This window comes from Petromyzon marinus, chromosome 72 (assembly GCF_048934315.1).
Source record: "Petromyzon marinus isolate PM22_M1 ecotype Great Lakes invasive population chromosome 72, UKy_Petmar_22M1.pri1.0, whole genome shotgun sequence".
Taxonomy (NCBI): Eukaryota; Metazoa; Chordata; class Hyperoartia; order Petromyzontiformes; family Petromyzontidae; genus Petromyzon; species Petromyzon marinus.
The window spans coordinates 5,897,552-5,916,459 of record NC_133738.1 but is presented as its reverse complement, the minus strand read 5'-3'; the positions used below and the strand labels follow the sequence as shown (position 1 = coordinate 5,916,459).

Here is an 18,908-nt window from a genome sequence, read left to right as displayed (position 1 = left end):
AATTACTGCAGTCACGAAAGCTTTAAATCAAAATTTAACAAACTGATGTTAAGCTATTCAACATCAACCGACTTCGATCTAAATCTAAGATCATCTCGACAGCAGTAGTTGTTGAGCTCCAGTATGCTGACGATGCTGTCGTGTGTGCCCACATGGAAGTGGATCTTCAAGCAATCAAAACTTTACTAAGGCACATGCGAAAATGGGACTGACGCTTAATAGTTTAAAGACGAACATCCTTCATCAACCAGATGTCAATGAGCAGTCCCCAGCTCCGACAATTTATATCCACAGTGAAATTAGAAAATGAGCATTTCCCAAACCCCGTAAGCCTTTAATAGAATGATAATGTTGACGAAGAAATACAAAACCCCTGAAATTTGTAAGTGCAGCTTTCGGTCGGCTGAGGAAAATATTGTTTGAGGAATGTGACATCAGGTCCAAAACCAAGATCATGATTTACCAAGCAGTCGTAATCTCTACCTTGCTGTACGGAACTGAGACATGGATAACATATAGGAGACATCTTAAAGCACTAGAGAAGTCCAATCGGCTGCGTGCCAAAGATCCTTGACATCGGGTGGGAAGACAGACTCACAAACGTTAGCGTCCTCTTGCAAACAAACACCACAAGAATTGAGGCCACGATCATTCGAGGTCGGCCATGTGCCCAACTCCAGCTTATTTCGGAGTGTGCATTCAAGAGGAGGGCAAATAAAGCGCTTCAAGGATGTTCTGAAGGCCAACATGAAGAAGTGCACTATCGACACCAACTCATAGGAGACTCTTGCCCAGTATCACCTCAGCTGGAGACACACGGACAGTCTATTTCAAGGTTCCAAACATACTGAAACTCAACGGTGGAAACACGAAGAGGAAAAGTGGGAATGGCGGAAAAGGCATGCTGTAGCCGAAATTACTTATCCAGTTCCACCCACCACCCTTCAGGTATTTTAAGACCCAAAGATAATTAAACTTTTCTATGGAAGACACTCATCCTCGATTGCGAGGGATTGCCTATGACGATGACACTACACATTACCCCACTATACTATTTCAAAACATTTATTTTCCAACTGCTTGTTTTCAGTTCATTGTCCTTTCCCAAGCACCTCCGATTAGCATGGTGCGAAATTAAGTTCAACGTACACACACAGGCATACACCACATTACAGAAATAAGACGGAGGTGGGTTAAACAATCTGTCCGTCAATTGCAATCCACTACCGCCATTGCAGAGATCGGTCTGGCAGCAGGTGTAATTGTTGACGGTGCCGTCGAACGATGAGACGATGCCGGTGATGAATTGCTTTATCTGCGTCTTGTAATCAGACGTCTCACACTCCGCCTTGATGCCGCATCCCCTGGCTTGGAATGTTTTGCCACCTGCAAAACAAGGAGGCAATCGCAAATTATTTAGATCAATGTTGTAGTGTAAGTCCCCACTGAGCTGTGTAGCTCTTTTTCAGACAAGCAACCTGGGCATCTAAAAATAATAACAGCTTAATTAAGTGGCCGATAATCACGTGGAAATTTATAGCAGCCAAATATTATTCTTTGGGTCTTTTGGCAAAGTCACACAGATAGGTTCAAAGAAAACAACGAAAAACTATGATGTTTCGATCGCAACACATGCGGTCGTCATCAGGAAAAGGGGGGTTAGCTTCTACAAGAAAACTGTTTATAAAGGTTTAAAGATGGGCATAGCCCAAGTGTGTCAGCAGCATGGGCGGGGCAGCTAATGTTAATGTAGGGGAAAACAACGAAACCGGCAGTGGGTCTCCACCAATAAAATGGCCGCCAGGAAAACAACGACACCGGCAGTGAGTCTCCACCAATCAAAGGGCCGCAAGGCGAACATTGCACCTCGCTCCACACACCCACATTGCTGACGGTGGAGGTTGCTGCTAGAGGTAATGGTAGTTGTGGCTAATAATGGTGCTGGTGGTGGGCTTCCACCAATAAAGGGCTACTCGAAGGGAAAAACTACTCGAGGGGAAAAAAAACCGGAGGACCCCAGTGAAAAATCCATGTGACTACCACGGGGAGAGAAAGAGATAGAGATGCGGTCTCCAAATATACAGCAGCAGGTTTTGTCAGGGTCGAGATTGGGATCGAACCCATGACCTCTTCTATACAAGGCGAGGTATTTAACATATCATAGCAACTGAGGGCTCAGTGGGCCTTAACCGGTAAAATGAAAAAGTTGTATGAAGTTCTCTCTTCACAGACTCGCCGTTTTTACAATAATCAAAATATATATTTACACTCCAGGAGGAATCCAATGATATGTAAAGCTCTTCTTCATAGATGTCCAGTACAGACATGGGGTAAGTGTTACAAAAACGAATACAAAAACACAATAATCGTGCAAAGTACAATAAAAGTAAACAAATTACCCGGACATATACAAATTAAACTAAAACCATGCCCATCCTGCCAGGTAAAGCCCATTGAGGTATTGACTAATTTTTCAGACGTAACCTGGCTTTCACAAATGATAGCTCAATAAAGTGGCCCATCATTCGGACATTTGAAGCAGCACAATTATTTAAATTATCTCAATGCATGTTTCTAAATGTGGAGGAAAAAACCGAAGGACCTAGAGAAAAAATCCACGTGACTATGAGGAGAATATGCAAACTTCAAATATACAGCAGGCATCAGGGTCAGGAACGAACAAACGATCTCCTGCATACCAGGCGAGGAAGATAATGTCTCACCATCGTAGCACCCCTTTAATAAATAAGTAAAGTATATAAGTACAAATTGCATAATAAATTCTCAATCTTTGGAAATGGGGCAGTAAAACAATAGCAAAAACAGTCTCAGACCACACCAAGGCAACACAGTCCTTAAATAGTTTTTTACATTAAAATGGAACTCAATACATTAAGGAATTAAATCTACAAATCACATGGGAAAATGTGACTCTATCCATGACTAATTTTCAACATCCCCTCACCAGCTGCAGTGCCTCCTATCCCGTCCCTTATGTTGTCATTGTTTAGAAACCCGCAATACTTGTCTGAAGGGGGCACGGGTGAAGCATAGGGGTTAGGGACCAGAGCTGGCAAGGGGTTAGGAAGCAAGATTGGTATGCAAAGCATACATGCCAACCCCTTATCAGTGCCTACCTTATTATAGACCAATTCAGACCTTATTGGTCACCCCATGTCCTTATAAATATCAACGTTCATCCTACAGAGTCCCATCACAAGCAAAAACACAAAAACTATGTTTGCCCACATTGAAATAGCTGTAGGGCATATGGTCCTGAAAACTCAATTTCCCTGTACAAGAATACGTTTCAACCATATGGGTTGACACGTATGGCAATGGTCGCCCAAATGATCTTCCCGGGCCAAACCGTTACCCTGCGTTAGGGTGGTGGTTAAGCAGGAGTCTTCGCCTGTCGCGCAGAACTTATATTCTTCGGTGATTCCCAGTCCGGCACTCCCGTAGTAGCAGATCTTTCCAATGGCTGCAACAACAACAAAAACACGCTCGCATCAGCAAGTGAGAGAGACAGAGAGAGGTCGAGGAAATCGAGCGGTGGCCGTACCAACAAAAAAACGCACGAGAAACATGAAGGCAAATGCAACTTCATTCAACGCAACCAGCAAAAATGAAAGTTTAAGATTCAAGGTGCAAACCCCCACCACCACCACCCGACACAACCAATCAGTAAAGCAGTTTGTCAGTAAACAAAACGTCCCTTTATATAGGTGTTTGGATTAGATCGGGTAAATATGAATGCGTCGTTAAATCCGCTACCGCCCAATCACACAGCAAATTAGTATGGGTGTCACGTAAACAAAACATGCCAATTCGTTACTAGTGTAGAGTAGTATGGCAACGTGACGTCATGCGTGCAGTGAGGCGCGATGACATCATGTCATCGGGGCTACTTAAGGGGGACCCCGTGATGAAAGCGGGTTCGTTGTGGGAGCCCGGGATGGTGAGGGTCTGAAGAAGACTGCTCCTGCTGGGAGTCGGAGATCCGGAGAGACAGCCAGGGGTAGAGCGCAAGAAGTCTGGGGAAGCCGGCTGAGTTACAGGAGGTGCTGCACTCCTCGGTCGGGCGGTGTTGGCTACGCTCCCGTCTCGACTCGAGTGAGAGAGCCCGAGGAGATAGCCGAAGCTAGAAAGAGATAGAGCCGAGGGTCCACGTGAAGGACCGAGTGTAGGACACCTATCTCTGGTGGTTAGTTACTACCTTCTTGTTAATAAACCGGCGCAATCCCTTACCTGGAATTCTGCCTCTGAGTCTTCATTCATCACGGGAGAAGAAATGTTACACGGAGCTACTAAGTATGTATGAAATCGAAAGAACACAGGTACTGGGAGAAACTAGAAATAGAGCAGGTGGTGATGGAATAATTATTGAGAGAGTACTGCAGCGAGAGAAGACTGGTGGTGAAGGGATAATTAATTAGAGGGTACTGCAGTGAGAGAAGACTGATGGTGAAGGGATAATTAATGAGAGAGTATGTGTAGCTCCGCTGATGCGTTACTTGCCACGAGTAGTAAAAACTCCATGTAACTTAATAAAAGGTCGTACCTTCTTTCACAACTCGTCGGAGATTCTTTACACAAGTACAGCACACCGGTTGTGTATTGGAGAGTAAACCCCACTACAACATTTACAAATTGAGTGCCATGATTTTTGCCAGTAATTACAACTAGCAAGGGCGATAGCCAGAGTTGTGGAGACATTCTCCCGTCTTGGTCTTAAACAAAGCGTGACGATTTAGTTTAATATTTCAGCACTAACCGGTTGTTGTCTGTTGGAGAGTTCAACCCACAACACACATTTACACATTCGAGTAGCTGGTGACGTTTCGCTTGGGGTGTGATTAAAACAACAACCAGCGGCCACCATCAAGCAACAGCCAATTTTTTAGATTTAAAGCTTTCGTGACTGCTAGGATCCATACTCTTTGGTTCTATTGGGTAAAGTCACGTAGGTGAAAATAAAATAACAAAAAATCACGACGTTTCGACCACAACATAAGCGGCCTTCATCAGGTGAAGGGACGAGACTGTCTGGAGGACAGCGCTGGAGTCCTCCAGACAGTCTCGTCCCTTCACCTGATGAAGGCCGCTTGTGTTGTGGCCGAAATGTCGTGATTTTTTGTTATTTTATTTTCACCTACGTGACTTTACCCAATAGAACCAAAGAGAACAGCCAATTTTGCCTGTCGCCTGATGAGGCTTAGTTTAAATTGCCATCTGTCAGTAAGGTTGACAGTAAGTAACCATGAAATAAGAGAGAGATGAGGCTTAGTTTAGTTTGCCATGTCAGTAAAGTTTAACAACAGGTAACCACGAACTGAGAGAGAGAGAGATGAGGTTTAGTTTAGTTTGCCATTTGTCAGTAATGTTTGACAGCAGGTAACCACGAAATAAAGGGGGGGGGGGGGGTTAGAGTGGAAATCCATAATTCGAAATCCCAACTTACCGCCGTTGCAGTTATCGGTCTGGCAGCAGCTGTAGTACTTGACGATGCCCGTGAACGAGGAGTTCATGCTCACGACGGATTGTCTCATCTGTGTCTTAAAGTCGGGAGCGTTACATTGTGCCTTGGTGGTGCAATTTTTGGCCGTGAACATTTGATTGCCTGCAAAACAAACGCATGTGAATTGAGAGCAGAAACGGTAATTTGCTTTTGTTTAGCCAGAGTGTGTGTGAGCTTACCTGTAATTGATCACACATATATAATTGTGCACTCTGCTAATATTAGATTTAAAGCTTTTGTGACTGCTAGGATCCATACTCTTTGGTTCTATTGGGTAAAGTCACGTAGGTAAAAAATAAAATAACAAAAATCACGACGTTTCGGCCACAACACAAGCGGCCTTCATCAGGTGAAGGGACGAGACTGTCTGGAGGACAGCGCTGGAGTGAAAAAAAGCCACGCTCAGATCACGACCTTTAAGCTGTGTGAGAAGAAACAAAGTGCCTTGACAAAGGAATTAGCATATAATTTAGCATTGAAATGGCTCATTGAAATAGCTAAGTTAAAGTATACACATCCGCAGAGGCACCCCTTGACAAAGGAATTAGCATAGAATTTAGCATTGAAATAGCTGAGTGATTAGCTTGTAACTGGTCACAGAAATAGCTATGTTAAAGTCAGAGCATATACATTCACCGAGGCACCTAGTACAAATCAAACAGGAGAATTTAGTGAAACACAACCACGTTCAGACCGCGGACCTTTAAACTGTGTGCGAGCAAACAAGGTGTCCTGAAAAAGAAATTAGCATAAAAATTAGCATTTGATTGGCCGATTTTAGAAAAGAGGTGGTGTACGTGCCGGTGGACTTGCCGTTTGGCGCGGGGGGGGGGGGGGGGAGTTTACCTATTGATGGTGTGAAAAGGGAATTTATAAGAGCTGCGAAAGTTTGGGGTACCACTACTTGAAAAATATACTGTACCATTGAAATTAGTTTAATGTTTAGTTCGATTTAGAACATCTTTCCAATGGTTGCTTAATTTGAAACCATCTTCTCGGTTGAAATTGTGTCTGTGTTTGTAGATCTGAATTGCCTCATGAACAAATCTCTGATAAAAACCCGTGGGTTTGCAAAGAACCTTGGTATCGGAGAAAATTATATCGTGATCACCCACAGCGTTGTAACAGTGATCAGCCACGGCAGAAGAATTCGTTTTGCCGTGTTTCAAATCTGATTTGTGCTCGCGAATTCGGTCAGAGACATGTCGCTTTGTCTCCCCGATATAGCAATCACCGCAGGTACAACTCAATTTGTAAACCCCGGGGTACTGTAAGTCAGGAATGACATCCTTCACGGATGGGATCAGATCACGAATTTTGTGTACTGTATTTAACCGGACCTGGATCTTGTGTTTGTTTAGAATTTTGGAAATCTTTTTAGTAACGCCTGCTATATATGGTAGTGTGATGGTTTTGACCGGAGTATCAAGTGGTTGTTTCTGTATGGAGGGAGAAGCAGCTTGGCGGATGGTACGGTCAGAGTAACCATTCCTTTTGAGGGCCAGGTGTACATGTTTTAATTCACTGGTCAGGTGGTGTTGGTCTGAAATGCAATGAGCCCTATGGTATAAAGTTTTGATGAGATAATTATTTTGGGCTGGGTGGTGGTGGGAATCAGGTTTCAAGTAGGAATCTGTGTAGGTGAGTTTCCTGTAGACAGAATGCCCCAATGAGCCATCAGGTCTCCTCTCAAAGATGTTGTGTTTGAGAGGTTCTTTGCAAACCCACGGGTTTTTATCAGAGATAATGTTCATGAGGCAATTCAGATCTACAAACACATACACAATGTCAACCGAGAAGATGGTTTCAAATTAAGCAACCATGGGAAAGATGTTCTAAATCTAACTAAACATTAAACTAATTTCAATGGTACAGTATATTTTTCAAGTAGTGGTACCCCAAACTTTCGCAGCTCTTATGAATTCCCTTTTCACACCATCAATAGGTAAACTCCCCCCCCCCCCCCCGCGCCAAACGGCAAGTCCACCGGCACGTACACCACCTCTTTTCTAAAATCGGCCAATCAAATGCTAATTTTTATGCTAATTTCTTTGTCAGGACACCTTGTTTGCTCGCACACAGTTTAAAGGTCCGCGGTCTGAATGTGGTTGTGTTTCGTTAAATTCTCCTGTTTGATTTGTACTAGGTGCCTCGGTGAATGTATATGCTCTGACTTTAACATACCTATTTCTGTGACCAGTTACAAGCTAATCACTCAGCTATTTCAATGCTAAATTCTATGCTAATTCCTTTGTCAAGGGGTGCCTCTGTGGATGTGCATACTTTAACTTAGCTATTTCAATGAGCCATTTCAATGCTAAATTATATGCTAATTCCTTTGTCAAGGTGCTTTGTTTCTTCTCACACAGCTTAAAGGTCGTGATCTGAGCGTGGCTTTTTTTCACTCCAGCGCTGTCCTCCAGACAGTCTCGTCCCTTCACCTGATGAAGGCCGCTTGTGTTGTGGCCGAAAGGTCGTGATTTTTGTTATTTTATTTCTTACCTACGTGACTTTACCAAATAGAACCAAAGAGTACACTCTGCTAATAGCTAGGCTATAGCCAAGTGAGTTTTTTTATGATCAGGGATCGGTCCGAGGCCCTCTGTGCACAGCATCGTACAGGGTACACACCCCCCCAAATTTCTATTGGGGCGGACTTTCGTGCTGTTAAACTGCATCGCTCTGATAATATATATATAATTTAAAAAATTAAATTGCTTGAATGCCTATCGACTGACAGGAGGAACTCGGTAATGTTAATTGACCAGTCAGTTATTGGTGGTAATGAAGATATTGCACGATTAAGACGTTGATATAATAATTGCGTCTGGAATATGAACACCGGCGCTTGATCCAATTTACACTTGGAGGAATTGAGCTGCGGCGTTGTGCAACATGGAGGGGTGACAAGGGAAGTGTCCGGTCGGTCTTGCAGATACGCCATTGCCCCTTAGGGAGAAGACCTTTTGAAATAATTTTTTTGCCATCACACAACCCCCCCTCCCCCCAGTTGTTGCAGAAATCGCCCACTTTCTCTTCGGGAGAGACAACACAACACGGAGTATATCAATTTATTTATCGTCTATCCAATTTTATTATTTTGTAATCATTATTGCGGTCGTGTATTTAGCCGACATGCCCCCCCCCCCCCACCTCGTTAGAGGGACAGGGTATACTGGCTGCATTTGCATTGGGATCAAGTTGTTAATACCTTTCTGTAAGAGACAGGAAAGACTTCTGATCATCTCTCACGTTTTTCCACATCATGCGCTGTGATAAATACCACACAATAACGCAGCCCAACTGTTGTGCTAATCGGAGGTGCGGGGGAAGGATGACCAACTAAATACACCTCAATAAACAGTTCTGAAGAAGTAAGTTCGTCAATCTCAATTATTTAAAAATGCACAGCTCCCAGTGGATTCCTAATATCAGAAGGAAGAGCGTTAAAGGCGACCGCATTAGCTCATCTGAAAGTGCGTGATGCGACGACCATGTTTGTTCGATGGCTTGCCGAAATCACAACCCCTATCACTCACCCCGATCACTACCACTATTCCTATCTCTGTCATTACCACTACCCAAACCCCTATCACTGCATGCATGTAGCTTACCCTGCATCAGCAGTGCAGTCACACATGAATCTTGTCCAGAAAGGCAGAGCTTTTTCTTTTCATCAACTCCCAAACCGACACTTCCATAATAGCAGTCTCGGGTAAGTTCTGCAAAACATGGGAGGAAGCTTTATAAATCCTGTGAATGAAGTCACAATGGCAGGTCGTGCTCACACACACAAACACTTGCCACGAATGAACCACAATACAGACAGTCCCTGGGTTACAGAAGGGTTAGGTTGCATAGAACGACCCATAACCATAATTTTCCATATTTTGGAAACTAGACAATTTGCCCCTAAATCAAGATAAAAGCCTATATCTGGAAATACTTGTAGCCTCCCCTACCGTTTTCTCTCAGCACTGTATCGCACTGTTGTGTATCATGCTGTCTATATCTACCTGTATCATATCGCCATACATATCCTCTGCACTTCCTATGATTCTTTAAATTAATCGAATATCTACCTTAACACTACCCATAATTAAACTAATGGAACAAACTGTATCCCATTATTTATAAATACCACGAAGCATTTTTGTATTGTTAACAGAGAGCAGTCACTTCCAAATGTTCCTTTACCGTACATTAGGCTAGGCCTAGACTTACACATTTGGCAAGGCCCACCTTACGCCTCGATTTGCGGTATTCATCCATAACCTCACTGTGCTGCACTGGCTGAAGTGAGCAGATATAAAGTTAATTCTTAACTCTAAACCTAAACTATAAAACGATTTATTTTTATTTTACCAGGTAATGCCCCACTGAGCTATGTAGCATTTTTTCAGAAGCGACCCCGGCCATTACAAATGATGGCAGTTCAGCAATGTGGCTTATCACCAGAACATTTCTAGCAGCAGCCAAATATTGTAAACACGTGGTGACGTTGATTTTAAGTGTGGAGGGAAAAACTGGAGGACTCGAATAAAAATCCACGCGACCAAGGGGATACAGACATGCAAACTAAAAATATACAGCAGGCACCATCAGATTCGGGAGCAACCCACGAGCTCCTGCATACCAGGCGAGGTAGTTAACATCGCCGAGTCATCGTGGCACCCACTAGACCTCCGCTTTGAGTATAGGCACTCTCCAGGTAACAGCCACACCTCACATGATGTGCACCACAGTTTCTGCTTAGAAAATTACAGTGCAGAGTGCAGTCTGTTCTCCTATAACGTGGTAGTAGTGTTTGCATTCCTGAAGACCATTATGTTATAGGACAATCGCGTTGTAATCTAACCTATAAAAGTAATTTTTTGTCCGTCCGTCCATCCACACACGTGCGCTTGCGAGGGATTTGGCTCTCGATCTGTGGGGTTTACGTTGAAAAAAAATTGCCAGGCAGCACACTAAGCCCCGCGGTGGTCAAGCGCTATGCCGTTTTCCCATCCTTAAACTTTAAAATAGTTAAAATAGCGTTTTAGTGCGATTTCTCTTTATTTATTTCCCCGCTCTGCTCAAGCTGCATGGGGGTTGCCCCTGGCAATGCATGCGTGTCATCGGTGGAGGGTGGAGGGGATTTCTCATTCGCATTGAAAATGAAAAAAATATATATACGCAACGCTGTGGTAAATTCATCAGTGTCATGTCCTCTTCTCTCCTCCCCCCACCCCAATGTGTGCACTTACTACTATAGGGTCGGTAGATACTAATATAGCTTTTAGATAGTATTATTGTAGCTCGGGCGGGGGGAATGGTGGGGGGGGGGGGGGGCTGTGGTAGCGGCCCAGCCCCCAGCCTGGTAATGTGTCACCTGCTCCGGCTGGGCAATCTAGGCGAGGCCACAGGTCTAGGCCTCACCACGGCAATGTAAAGTACTAAGGTTCATTGGTACTATTGTTGTGGTGTAAATGATGACACGGAGAGCAGTCGTTGTGGGGGGCTGATGCCAACTGTTTATTTAGGGCTTCCCGCCTAAGGTTTGGGGAAGGGTTAACACCGGACTCGGCTAAGCCAATCTCCCCAGGGGAAGGGTACTGGGAATCCCTACGCCTCCCAGGCTAACGGGCTCTTCCCACAGCGCTGGTCGACGGTTAAGCCAACTCGGCCAGCCGGGTAAAGTAGCCCCCCTTAGCCTGGTGCTATTTCTCCCCTACCCTGGGTCCCCACTCTCATACCGCTCACAACCCCGGCTCCTGGCGAAGACCCCGAACACGTCACGGGTCCCCCCTCAAATACCCCGAGGGGACATGACGTCACTCCTCCCGAGGCGAGTGTGACAATCCGTCACCACTCTACTCCTCAACACTATGCAACAAATATTACAATAATAATGTTTGTGTGCAGAAAACAAATTTTTCATTAGGTTGCTAAATTTGATTTTTATAGGTGTTTTTATGACGCTACGATGGTGTCCAGCCAGTCTGTGCTGTGGCCTGTTGCCTGCTGATTAATTAACGTCCATGCAATGGCACTATTATCTATAGGCTAATTTTGCTTTTGGCCATTATGAGTGTATGCCAGTATATTATCTGCTGCCTGCTTCTTTACCTCACTCAGTGTACTGCCAGCCTTTCATGTCGACTGTATTCTGCTTTTTCAGCTGCTGACTGTATTGCCAGCTTTTTATGTCGACTGTAGCAATGCTTATGTCATTGAGTCGGCATACTGGCAGTCTATAATCTAGACTGTAGCCTGCTTCTCAACTTAGCTGTGCGTACTGCTGCTCTTTAATGTACACTTATTTCAGCTTGTTTATTCAATGATGACGGAAAAAATTAATGCAAGTGACATTGACACATTTGTCAGTGCTGAGCTACCTGGCCCCCATCAAGACCCTGCCCTGTTTGATGTGGTCTGCAAGCAAATGGTCCATGGCCCGTGTGGGCAGTTCAATCCAAATTCGCCATTTATGCAAGACCGCAGGTGTACCAAGAAGTATCCACGCAACTTCTTGAAAGTCACTCATTCAGGCCATGATGGCTATCCTCTATATCGTCGCATAAAAATGGAGCATGGTGGATTTGAAACAACACTCAGACCTACCACTAACTCTTAAATGAAGGTTGACAACCAGTGGATCGCCCTCTTCTGTGCAAGATCTTCGAGGCCCACATTAATGTGGAATTCTACAATTCTGTGCAAGCCATCAAATAACTTTGGAAATACATAAACAACGTCTCTGACATGCCTGTCTTTGACTTGCAAAAAGAGGGGCAAAGTGTGGGTGAGGTTTAACTTTTTGTCCAAGGAAGATACATCAGCAGAAATGAGGCCACTTGGATAATTCCTGACTCCCCCATCCATGAGCGTTCCCCCCCAGTCGTCCATTTGGAAGTTCAACTGGAAAATGGTCAACGCATCTACTTCACCAAGGGAAATGACCAACAACAGGCCCTGGCTCCACAAGATACCACCCTGATGGCGTTCTTTGTTTTGTGCCAAAGTTACCCATTTGCTGCAAACCTGCTCTAAAAGTGCAAATGTGTGTGTGTAAGTCCATATGTGTGTGCATGTAGGTCGATGTGCGTGTGTGTGTCTTTGCCCGGGCAATGCTGGGTACTTCCTGCTAGTAGTGAATAAAACTAAACAAAATAATGTAACATGAAAAATATAATCGGTTTTATTCACGCTCACCTCGAGTCCTGATGCTAGCTTGCTTGTTGGAAGGAGAGTGCATCACGCGGGATGCGGGGCCTCATCACATCTGAACAAAGTAGTTCCGCGGTTCATCTTATGGGCAATGTTCGTAAGCGCGGGCGGTCGTAAGGATGCAGCTATTCGTGAGCACTCGGCGTTCGTAAGCACATGGGCATTTGTAAGCGCCGGCGTTCGTAAGCCCGGAAGTTTCGTATCCCCGGGACCGCCTGTATGGTACTGCATTTTCACTGCATTTAGGTTTTTCAGGAAAACAAGCCGAATGCATAGAGGTTCGCCACTGCGAGTTTTATTTATTACCGTAGTTGCACAGAAGTCCCTGGCAGCAGGAGGTGCTATCGACGGTTCCAACGAACGTCGACAGTTTTCCGAGGATGTACTGTTTCATCTGGTCCTTGAAGTCGGGCGCATCGCACTGTGCTTTTGTGGTACAGGCTCTGGCCAGGTAACGAATACCATCTGCAATGGAGAATTAATTGGAGTGAAGAAAAAAAGAAAAAAAGCTGCATTTAAGTATAAACGACATACAATTTGCAAGTGCACGCAATTAAATTAAACGTTTTGTTGTTGTTGGTAAAGCGCGTCCAAAAATGTGCAAAATAAGATTACGTATAAGTACAGCAAAACCAATCCCTCTCGCGGGTTTTAGCCATCGCGATTTTGTGAGAAATTCATGAAGAAACGAACATGTTTTGTTATATTACAATCAATTATTAGAGCACATTCGTTTGCATGTTTACCACAAGTACTGTGTGTGGTTAATGCTGTACATGATGCTGTACAATAAGTATCGATTTGGTGTTTGAACATCTTAACACAACTTCTGCTTTATTTCCAGAAAGGGTATAAAGCCTATTATCTTTTCATTATTTTTATACTGGCATCAAAGGTATGCCATAGATGTAAGCGCTGCTCAATGCGAGCTGTAAGTGCTCTGATACTTGCCATTATCTTTGCACCGTTCACCTTTTGGCATTGTTCTATGGTCTGTCACTGGTGCAGAGACAAGGCCCTTAAGAATGGTGCCGTCTCTGGTGTAGGCCAATCGGTTCTAAGCACAATGCTTATATTACCGGAGGACCTGAAGAAAAATCAATGCAGTGACCACCATGGGAAGAGACTCCAAATATACAACAGGCATTGTCAGGGTCCAGGATTTATCTCACTGCCTAATATATACCAGGCGAGGGAGATAACATATCCAGGGGGAGAGAGATAGACGCAGACTCCAAATATATAGCAGCCTCGACCCGGAAGCACTTACTCTGAGTCAGTTGCATCGTCACGCATGAGTCTCGCCCCATTGCACATTTAGATGATTTTTCAGGAATCCCCAAATCAGCACTTCCGCTTTTGCAGTAAACAGCCGGAGCTGAAAAATTGTACAAAGACGCACATTAGTATTTAAACTCAACCATTTTTTACCAAGTGTAAGGCCCCATTGAGCTGTTACGTAGTAGCTCTTTTTTTGGAAGCGACCTGGCATCACAGATGATAGCAACTCAGCGAAGTGACTGATATGCTCACGTGGAAATTTAGGGCAACCAAACACTCTAAACCCGTGTTTCTAAATGTGAAGGGAAAAACCGGAGTGCCCAGCTTAAAAATCCATGCGACCACCACGGGGGATATAGAGACGCAAACTCCACATATAACAGCAGCATGCATCGTCTGGGTCGAACTTCACGAACCTCCTGCATACCAGGCGAAGTAGTTAACATCTTCGAGCCATCGTGGCGCCCACTAGACCTCACTTTGAGTATAATCACTCTCCAGGTAACAGCCACACCCCTCCAACACCTCACACCAGGGACGGAGCCAGGATTTCAGGCCGGGGTGACATTCAAAACATTTTAATTTCAAGAATGATTAGAGAGTCAGGCTGTTGAACTAGACGCCATCGGTTGGCGACACACTCTGACAATGCAGTTGCACGGAGTCCGCCAGACCGAGTGTCGTACACTTACATGCAGAATGTCATGCCTGTCACCCCCCTGGCTCCGCCCCTGCCTCACACGATGTGCACCACAGTTTTTGGTTCAAAAATTACAGTACAGATTAGTCTGTTCTCCTATGACGTATGGTAGTTTTGATTTGAAGCTTTCGTGACTGCAGGAATCCATACTCTGGTTCTTTCAGTAAAGTCAAGTAGATAGAAAAAATAAAAGAAACACGACGTTTTGGTCGCAACACAAGCGTCCTTCATCAGGTGAGAAAGAATGATCTGCTGTTGTGGCTTTACATAGGCACGGGAAGGGGGGGGGGAGTTTTTGTAGAGTCGTGGCTGCAGGAGTTCACGGGGGGGAGGGTTTGTGGCGTGCAAGGACGGGTGGGGGCTGGCACGGGGAGGTAGTGGGGCTGGAGAAATTAGCATGTCAATGAGTTTTAATTAGTACACTAAAACGAAAAACGGCACGGGTGGGTGAGTAAAAATAACAGCAGTTAAAACTTTACGTGGTTTATCACGTCCTTCCAATGATTGCTCAACCTGAATCCATCTTCTCGATTAAAGTTTTGTCTGTTTGTATATCTGGATGGCTTCATGAACAAATCTCTGATGATGGCACGAGGGTTTTCAGAGCATCTTGGTGTCGGAGAAAACAATGTCATGTGTGCCCACAGTGTTGAAACAATGATCCGCCACCGCCGAGGTGTTGGTTCTGCCGTGTTTCAAATCCTTTTTGTGTTCGCGAACCCCGTCTGAGACACGTCGCTTCGTTTCACCAATGTAACTGCTGCCACAGACACAACTCAGCTTATAGACACCAGGACGATAACGAGATTATAAGTAACGCAGGCCGAACAAAGAATGGAGGAGCATATAGGGTAGCCTCTAGAAGTATCCAGCAGCATCCCAATACCCTGTGTGATATGTCAAGGCATCCGTATGACCGCTTATTCCGACTCGCGCTGCAACGTAGTTCCGCTCGCTCGATCATGTTGCATCCAATTCACAAAAAAAAATTCCCTGTAATACATTCTTCACTTTTCATATCAAAATTCGCTTTATGAAAACACAGGGTTACAGGATAACTAACTGTATTTGCTTTCAATCACATGTCTAATTATCAGAATCCATATGCATGCATGATAAAATCTCAGCTGTGTCGAAAGTTTTATTTCATTTGAGCTTTGGGTCAAATCGCCCATCAGGTTATACAATTGGATATTACGTGAAAACAGTGATAATATATGGTACGGTTTTATTTAACAGTACATGGTTCAGGTTTTCAAGAACGCGACCCAAACGTACATACGGAGAGTCCTTGACTTATGAAGGAACAGGTTTTATGTTCCAGAGAGCTGTTCGCAAGTATATTTATAATCGTATCTTATAACCCAAGAGTTAATTGTACAGTAAATACGATCAGTCCCATAAAAAAGTGATACGGTTTCAATAAAAGCAGGGAAGCATAGTTAAACTCACAAATAAGACAATGTACATTTTCACGTAATACTGCAATAAATACTTTATAGTGAATAGAATCAAACGTAAAATAAAGTAACATGAAGAAAATTATCGGTAATTTTTTCCGCTCACCTCGAGTCCTGATGCTAGCTCGCTTGTCGGAAGGGGCGTGGCAACAACGCGGGATGACGTGGGGGCCTCGTCACATTTAGCGGAGGATCGCTCCGCCGAACAAAGTAGTTCCGCGGTTCATCTTACGGGGAATGTTCGTAAGCGCGCAAGCGTTCGTAAGCACAAGGCTGGTCACAAGCGTGGTCGGTCATAAGCATGCGGACGTTCGTAAGCACTGGAAGTTTCGTATCCCCGGGACAGCCTGTATGGTAACCGCATTTAGGTTTTTCAGGAAAAACAACACAAACACGGAGGTTTTTTTTAATTACCGTTGTTGCACAAAACTGTCTGGCAGCAGGAGGTGCTATCGACGGTGCCAACGAACGTCGGCAGTTGTCCGAGGATGTACTCTTTCATCTGGTCCTTGAAGTCGAACGCATGGCACTGTGCTTGTGTAGCACAGGTTCTGGCCTGGTAAGGAATACCATCTGGAATGGAGGTGTAATTGGAGAGAAGAAAAAAAGAACCAAAAAATCTGCAGTTAGGTATAAATGACATATCATTAGCGCATGTACGTAATGAAACTTAACGTTTTTCAACGGTTTTACTTAACTTGACTCCTGTGTCGTGGTCAAATCGTCAAATCTTGTAATTTACATTTCGATCGCTTCCCGTTGTCCAATCAATCCCTAATTTTGCACAAGTACTCAGATCCGGTGACAATGCATGCCTATATCAAATAATCATTTAATTGGCTCCTTGAAAGCGATTCACTTTTTGTATGGACGACTTGTTAGTGGTCAAAAACGCCGCGGTCCCTAAACTCTGGAATCGGCTCGCCCAAGAAGCAGGCGCCACGTGTCTCAGGCGCCACGTGTCTCAGGCGCGCCTGCTCCGTGTCAAATGCTTACAGGCATCCTCCATACAAAAGTTGTACATTGAAGATTCATTTATAAAATAACCTATTAATTCAAGTAAGCGTTGATGTGGGAGCAGGCGCCGCATCATTGGCGTACTTCTCGACGGTGAGTTAAACTAAGTTGTGAAAAAAAGTCTCATTGTATGTCGTCCTCAAATTTTGTAATCAAAATGTCCTCCAGTTACCGTTATCCAATCGATCCCAAATTTTGCACACACTGACATCCAGACACAATGCATGCCTGATCAAAATCTCCAACTAATCAATTACTTGCCTCGTTTAAACCAATTAATATTTGGGTTTGAAGCCTTATTCCACGAGTGCTTTGCAAACAGGTTTTGTTCAAAATATATATATTAATACCAACGTAGGAGTCGACACGTCGAAACTTGCCTGGAACATATTCAAGGTAAACAGTCACATCAAATGCTTTGAACACGAAATTTAACACTCTTCTGAAATTCGTGGTCCGCCAGGAAGTGTCTGTGTTGTTGGCCTGACTGGATGTGCTTCACATAATGTGTTTTCAGGTTTGTTGAATTCTCATCTCATCTTTTTGTTGTATTTACCTCCGTGATTTGTTCTTGACACCTAATGAAGATCGCTTGCGTTGTGATCGAAACGTCGTGATTGTTTTTTTGTTTAAATATAATTTTATTGTATTTCTACATACGTGACTTTACCGAAAAAAACAATGAGTAAGTTTACAAAAGTTGTTTATTATGATGTAGTGCATCCAATGGCACAATGCATAGACAGGGTCAATGACTTCATTTTTGCACTAACCCCTTTGAAAGTGACATTTTTACATTTGTATTGATGTTTTATTCATATACTTTTTATATGGCGGTTTGTGGTCGACAAATCGTTTGAGTGTTGGCCTTTCGAACTCAAGCTCAAAAGTTCAAATCTTGGAGATGAAATTTGTATTTCTTGTTCAATTAACATTTTTGGTACTTATATAGAGCTTTAAACTCTTGCACATTTTAGAGTGAGTTGTCTGTGCTTGATAAGTTGACTGAGGTTTGGAAATGTGACTTTTATATTAACATTTTTAACTCTCAGCTCGTGAGTTCAAGCCCCGACTTATCACAAATTGCCAGCTACTCTTTGACCCAAAGTCATTTGTCCTATACAAACCAACAAATCAACATCACATACAATCAAGAAATCATGATGGTCGATTGCAATCTGTGCGTGAACACACGTGACAATTCAGAGTTGCAGAAAGACTTGAAGCACGTGATGTCACATGAAAGCGAAATCGTCTATCAATCGCAACATCTTCAAGCACTCAATGCTGACATGACAACATTTGACAATGCAATCAACACATTCTGTCATAAAATCAGTAAAGTCTGCACTAAACTCTCCTATCCAAAATAATATTTACAGAGTGCGACGTAACAAAAATGCATTGCACTATCTACCAATCGAATTGTCATCAAAGCAAACATTGGAAATGTGTTCACATTGCAAGACACACACCAACAGTGACAAAAGAGCTGCACCGCCAAAAGCTCACTGGAATTATTTGGATCCTGGTGAAATTCCAGATGTGATTCAACAGCCAGAACAACGTCTATTATCAATAGTTATACCATTTGTCAAGATCATCAAATTCTGTGGAGTCTTCAGTCAATTTGGCTTCCGTGGACAGGTGGTGCTCTTTGCTATGGACATTTTTAAAGTTAGTGACACACTTCCACGAGCAATGCATAATACTGCAATGG

The 18,908-nt window shown here is 43.8% G+C and overlaps 1 protein-coding gene across 2 annotated transcripts in view; it reads right to left on the bottom strand.

Moving 5' to 3' along the window:
• The window catches only part of LOC116957321 (uncharacterized), a 51,150-nt gene that overhangs the window by 17,469 nt on the left and 14,773 nt on the right, over positions 1 to 18,908 (bottom strand). For both annotated transcript variants that reach the window (XM_076055708.1, XM_076055709.1), the window contains exons 4-10: positions 16,586 to 16,744; positions 14,001 to 14,108; positions 13,037 to 13,195; positions 9,136 to 9,243; positions 5,465 to 5,623; positions 3,377 to 3,484; positions 1,228 to 1,386 (exon numbers count right to left, since the gene is read on the bottom strand). In XM_076055708.1, coding sequence (XP_075911823.1) covers positions 1,228 to 1,386; positions 3,377 to 3,484; positions 5,465 to 5,623; positions 9,136 to 9,243; positions 13,037 to 13,195; positions 14,001 to 14,108; positions 16,586 to 16,744 — 960 coding nt within the window. The remainder of the gene's footprint in view (positions 1 to 1,227; positions 1,387 to 3,376; positions 3,485 to 5,464; positions 5,624 to 9,135; positions 9,244 to 13,036; positions 13,196 to 14,000; positions 14,109 to 16,585; positions 16,745 to 18,908) is intronic.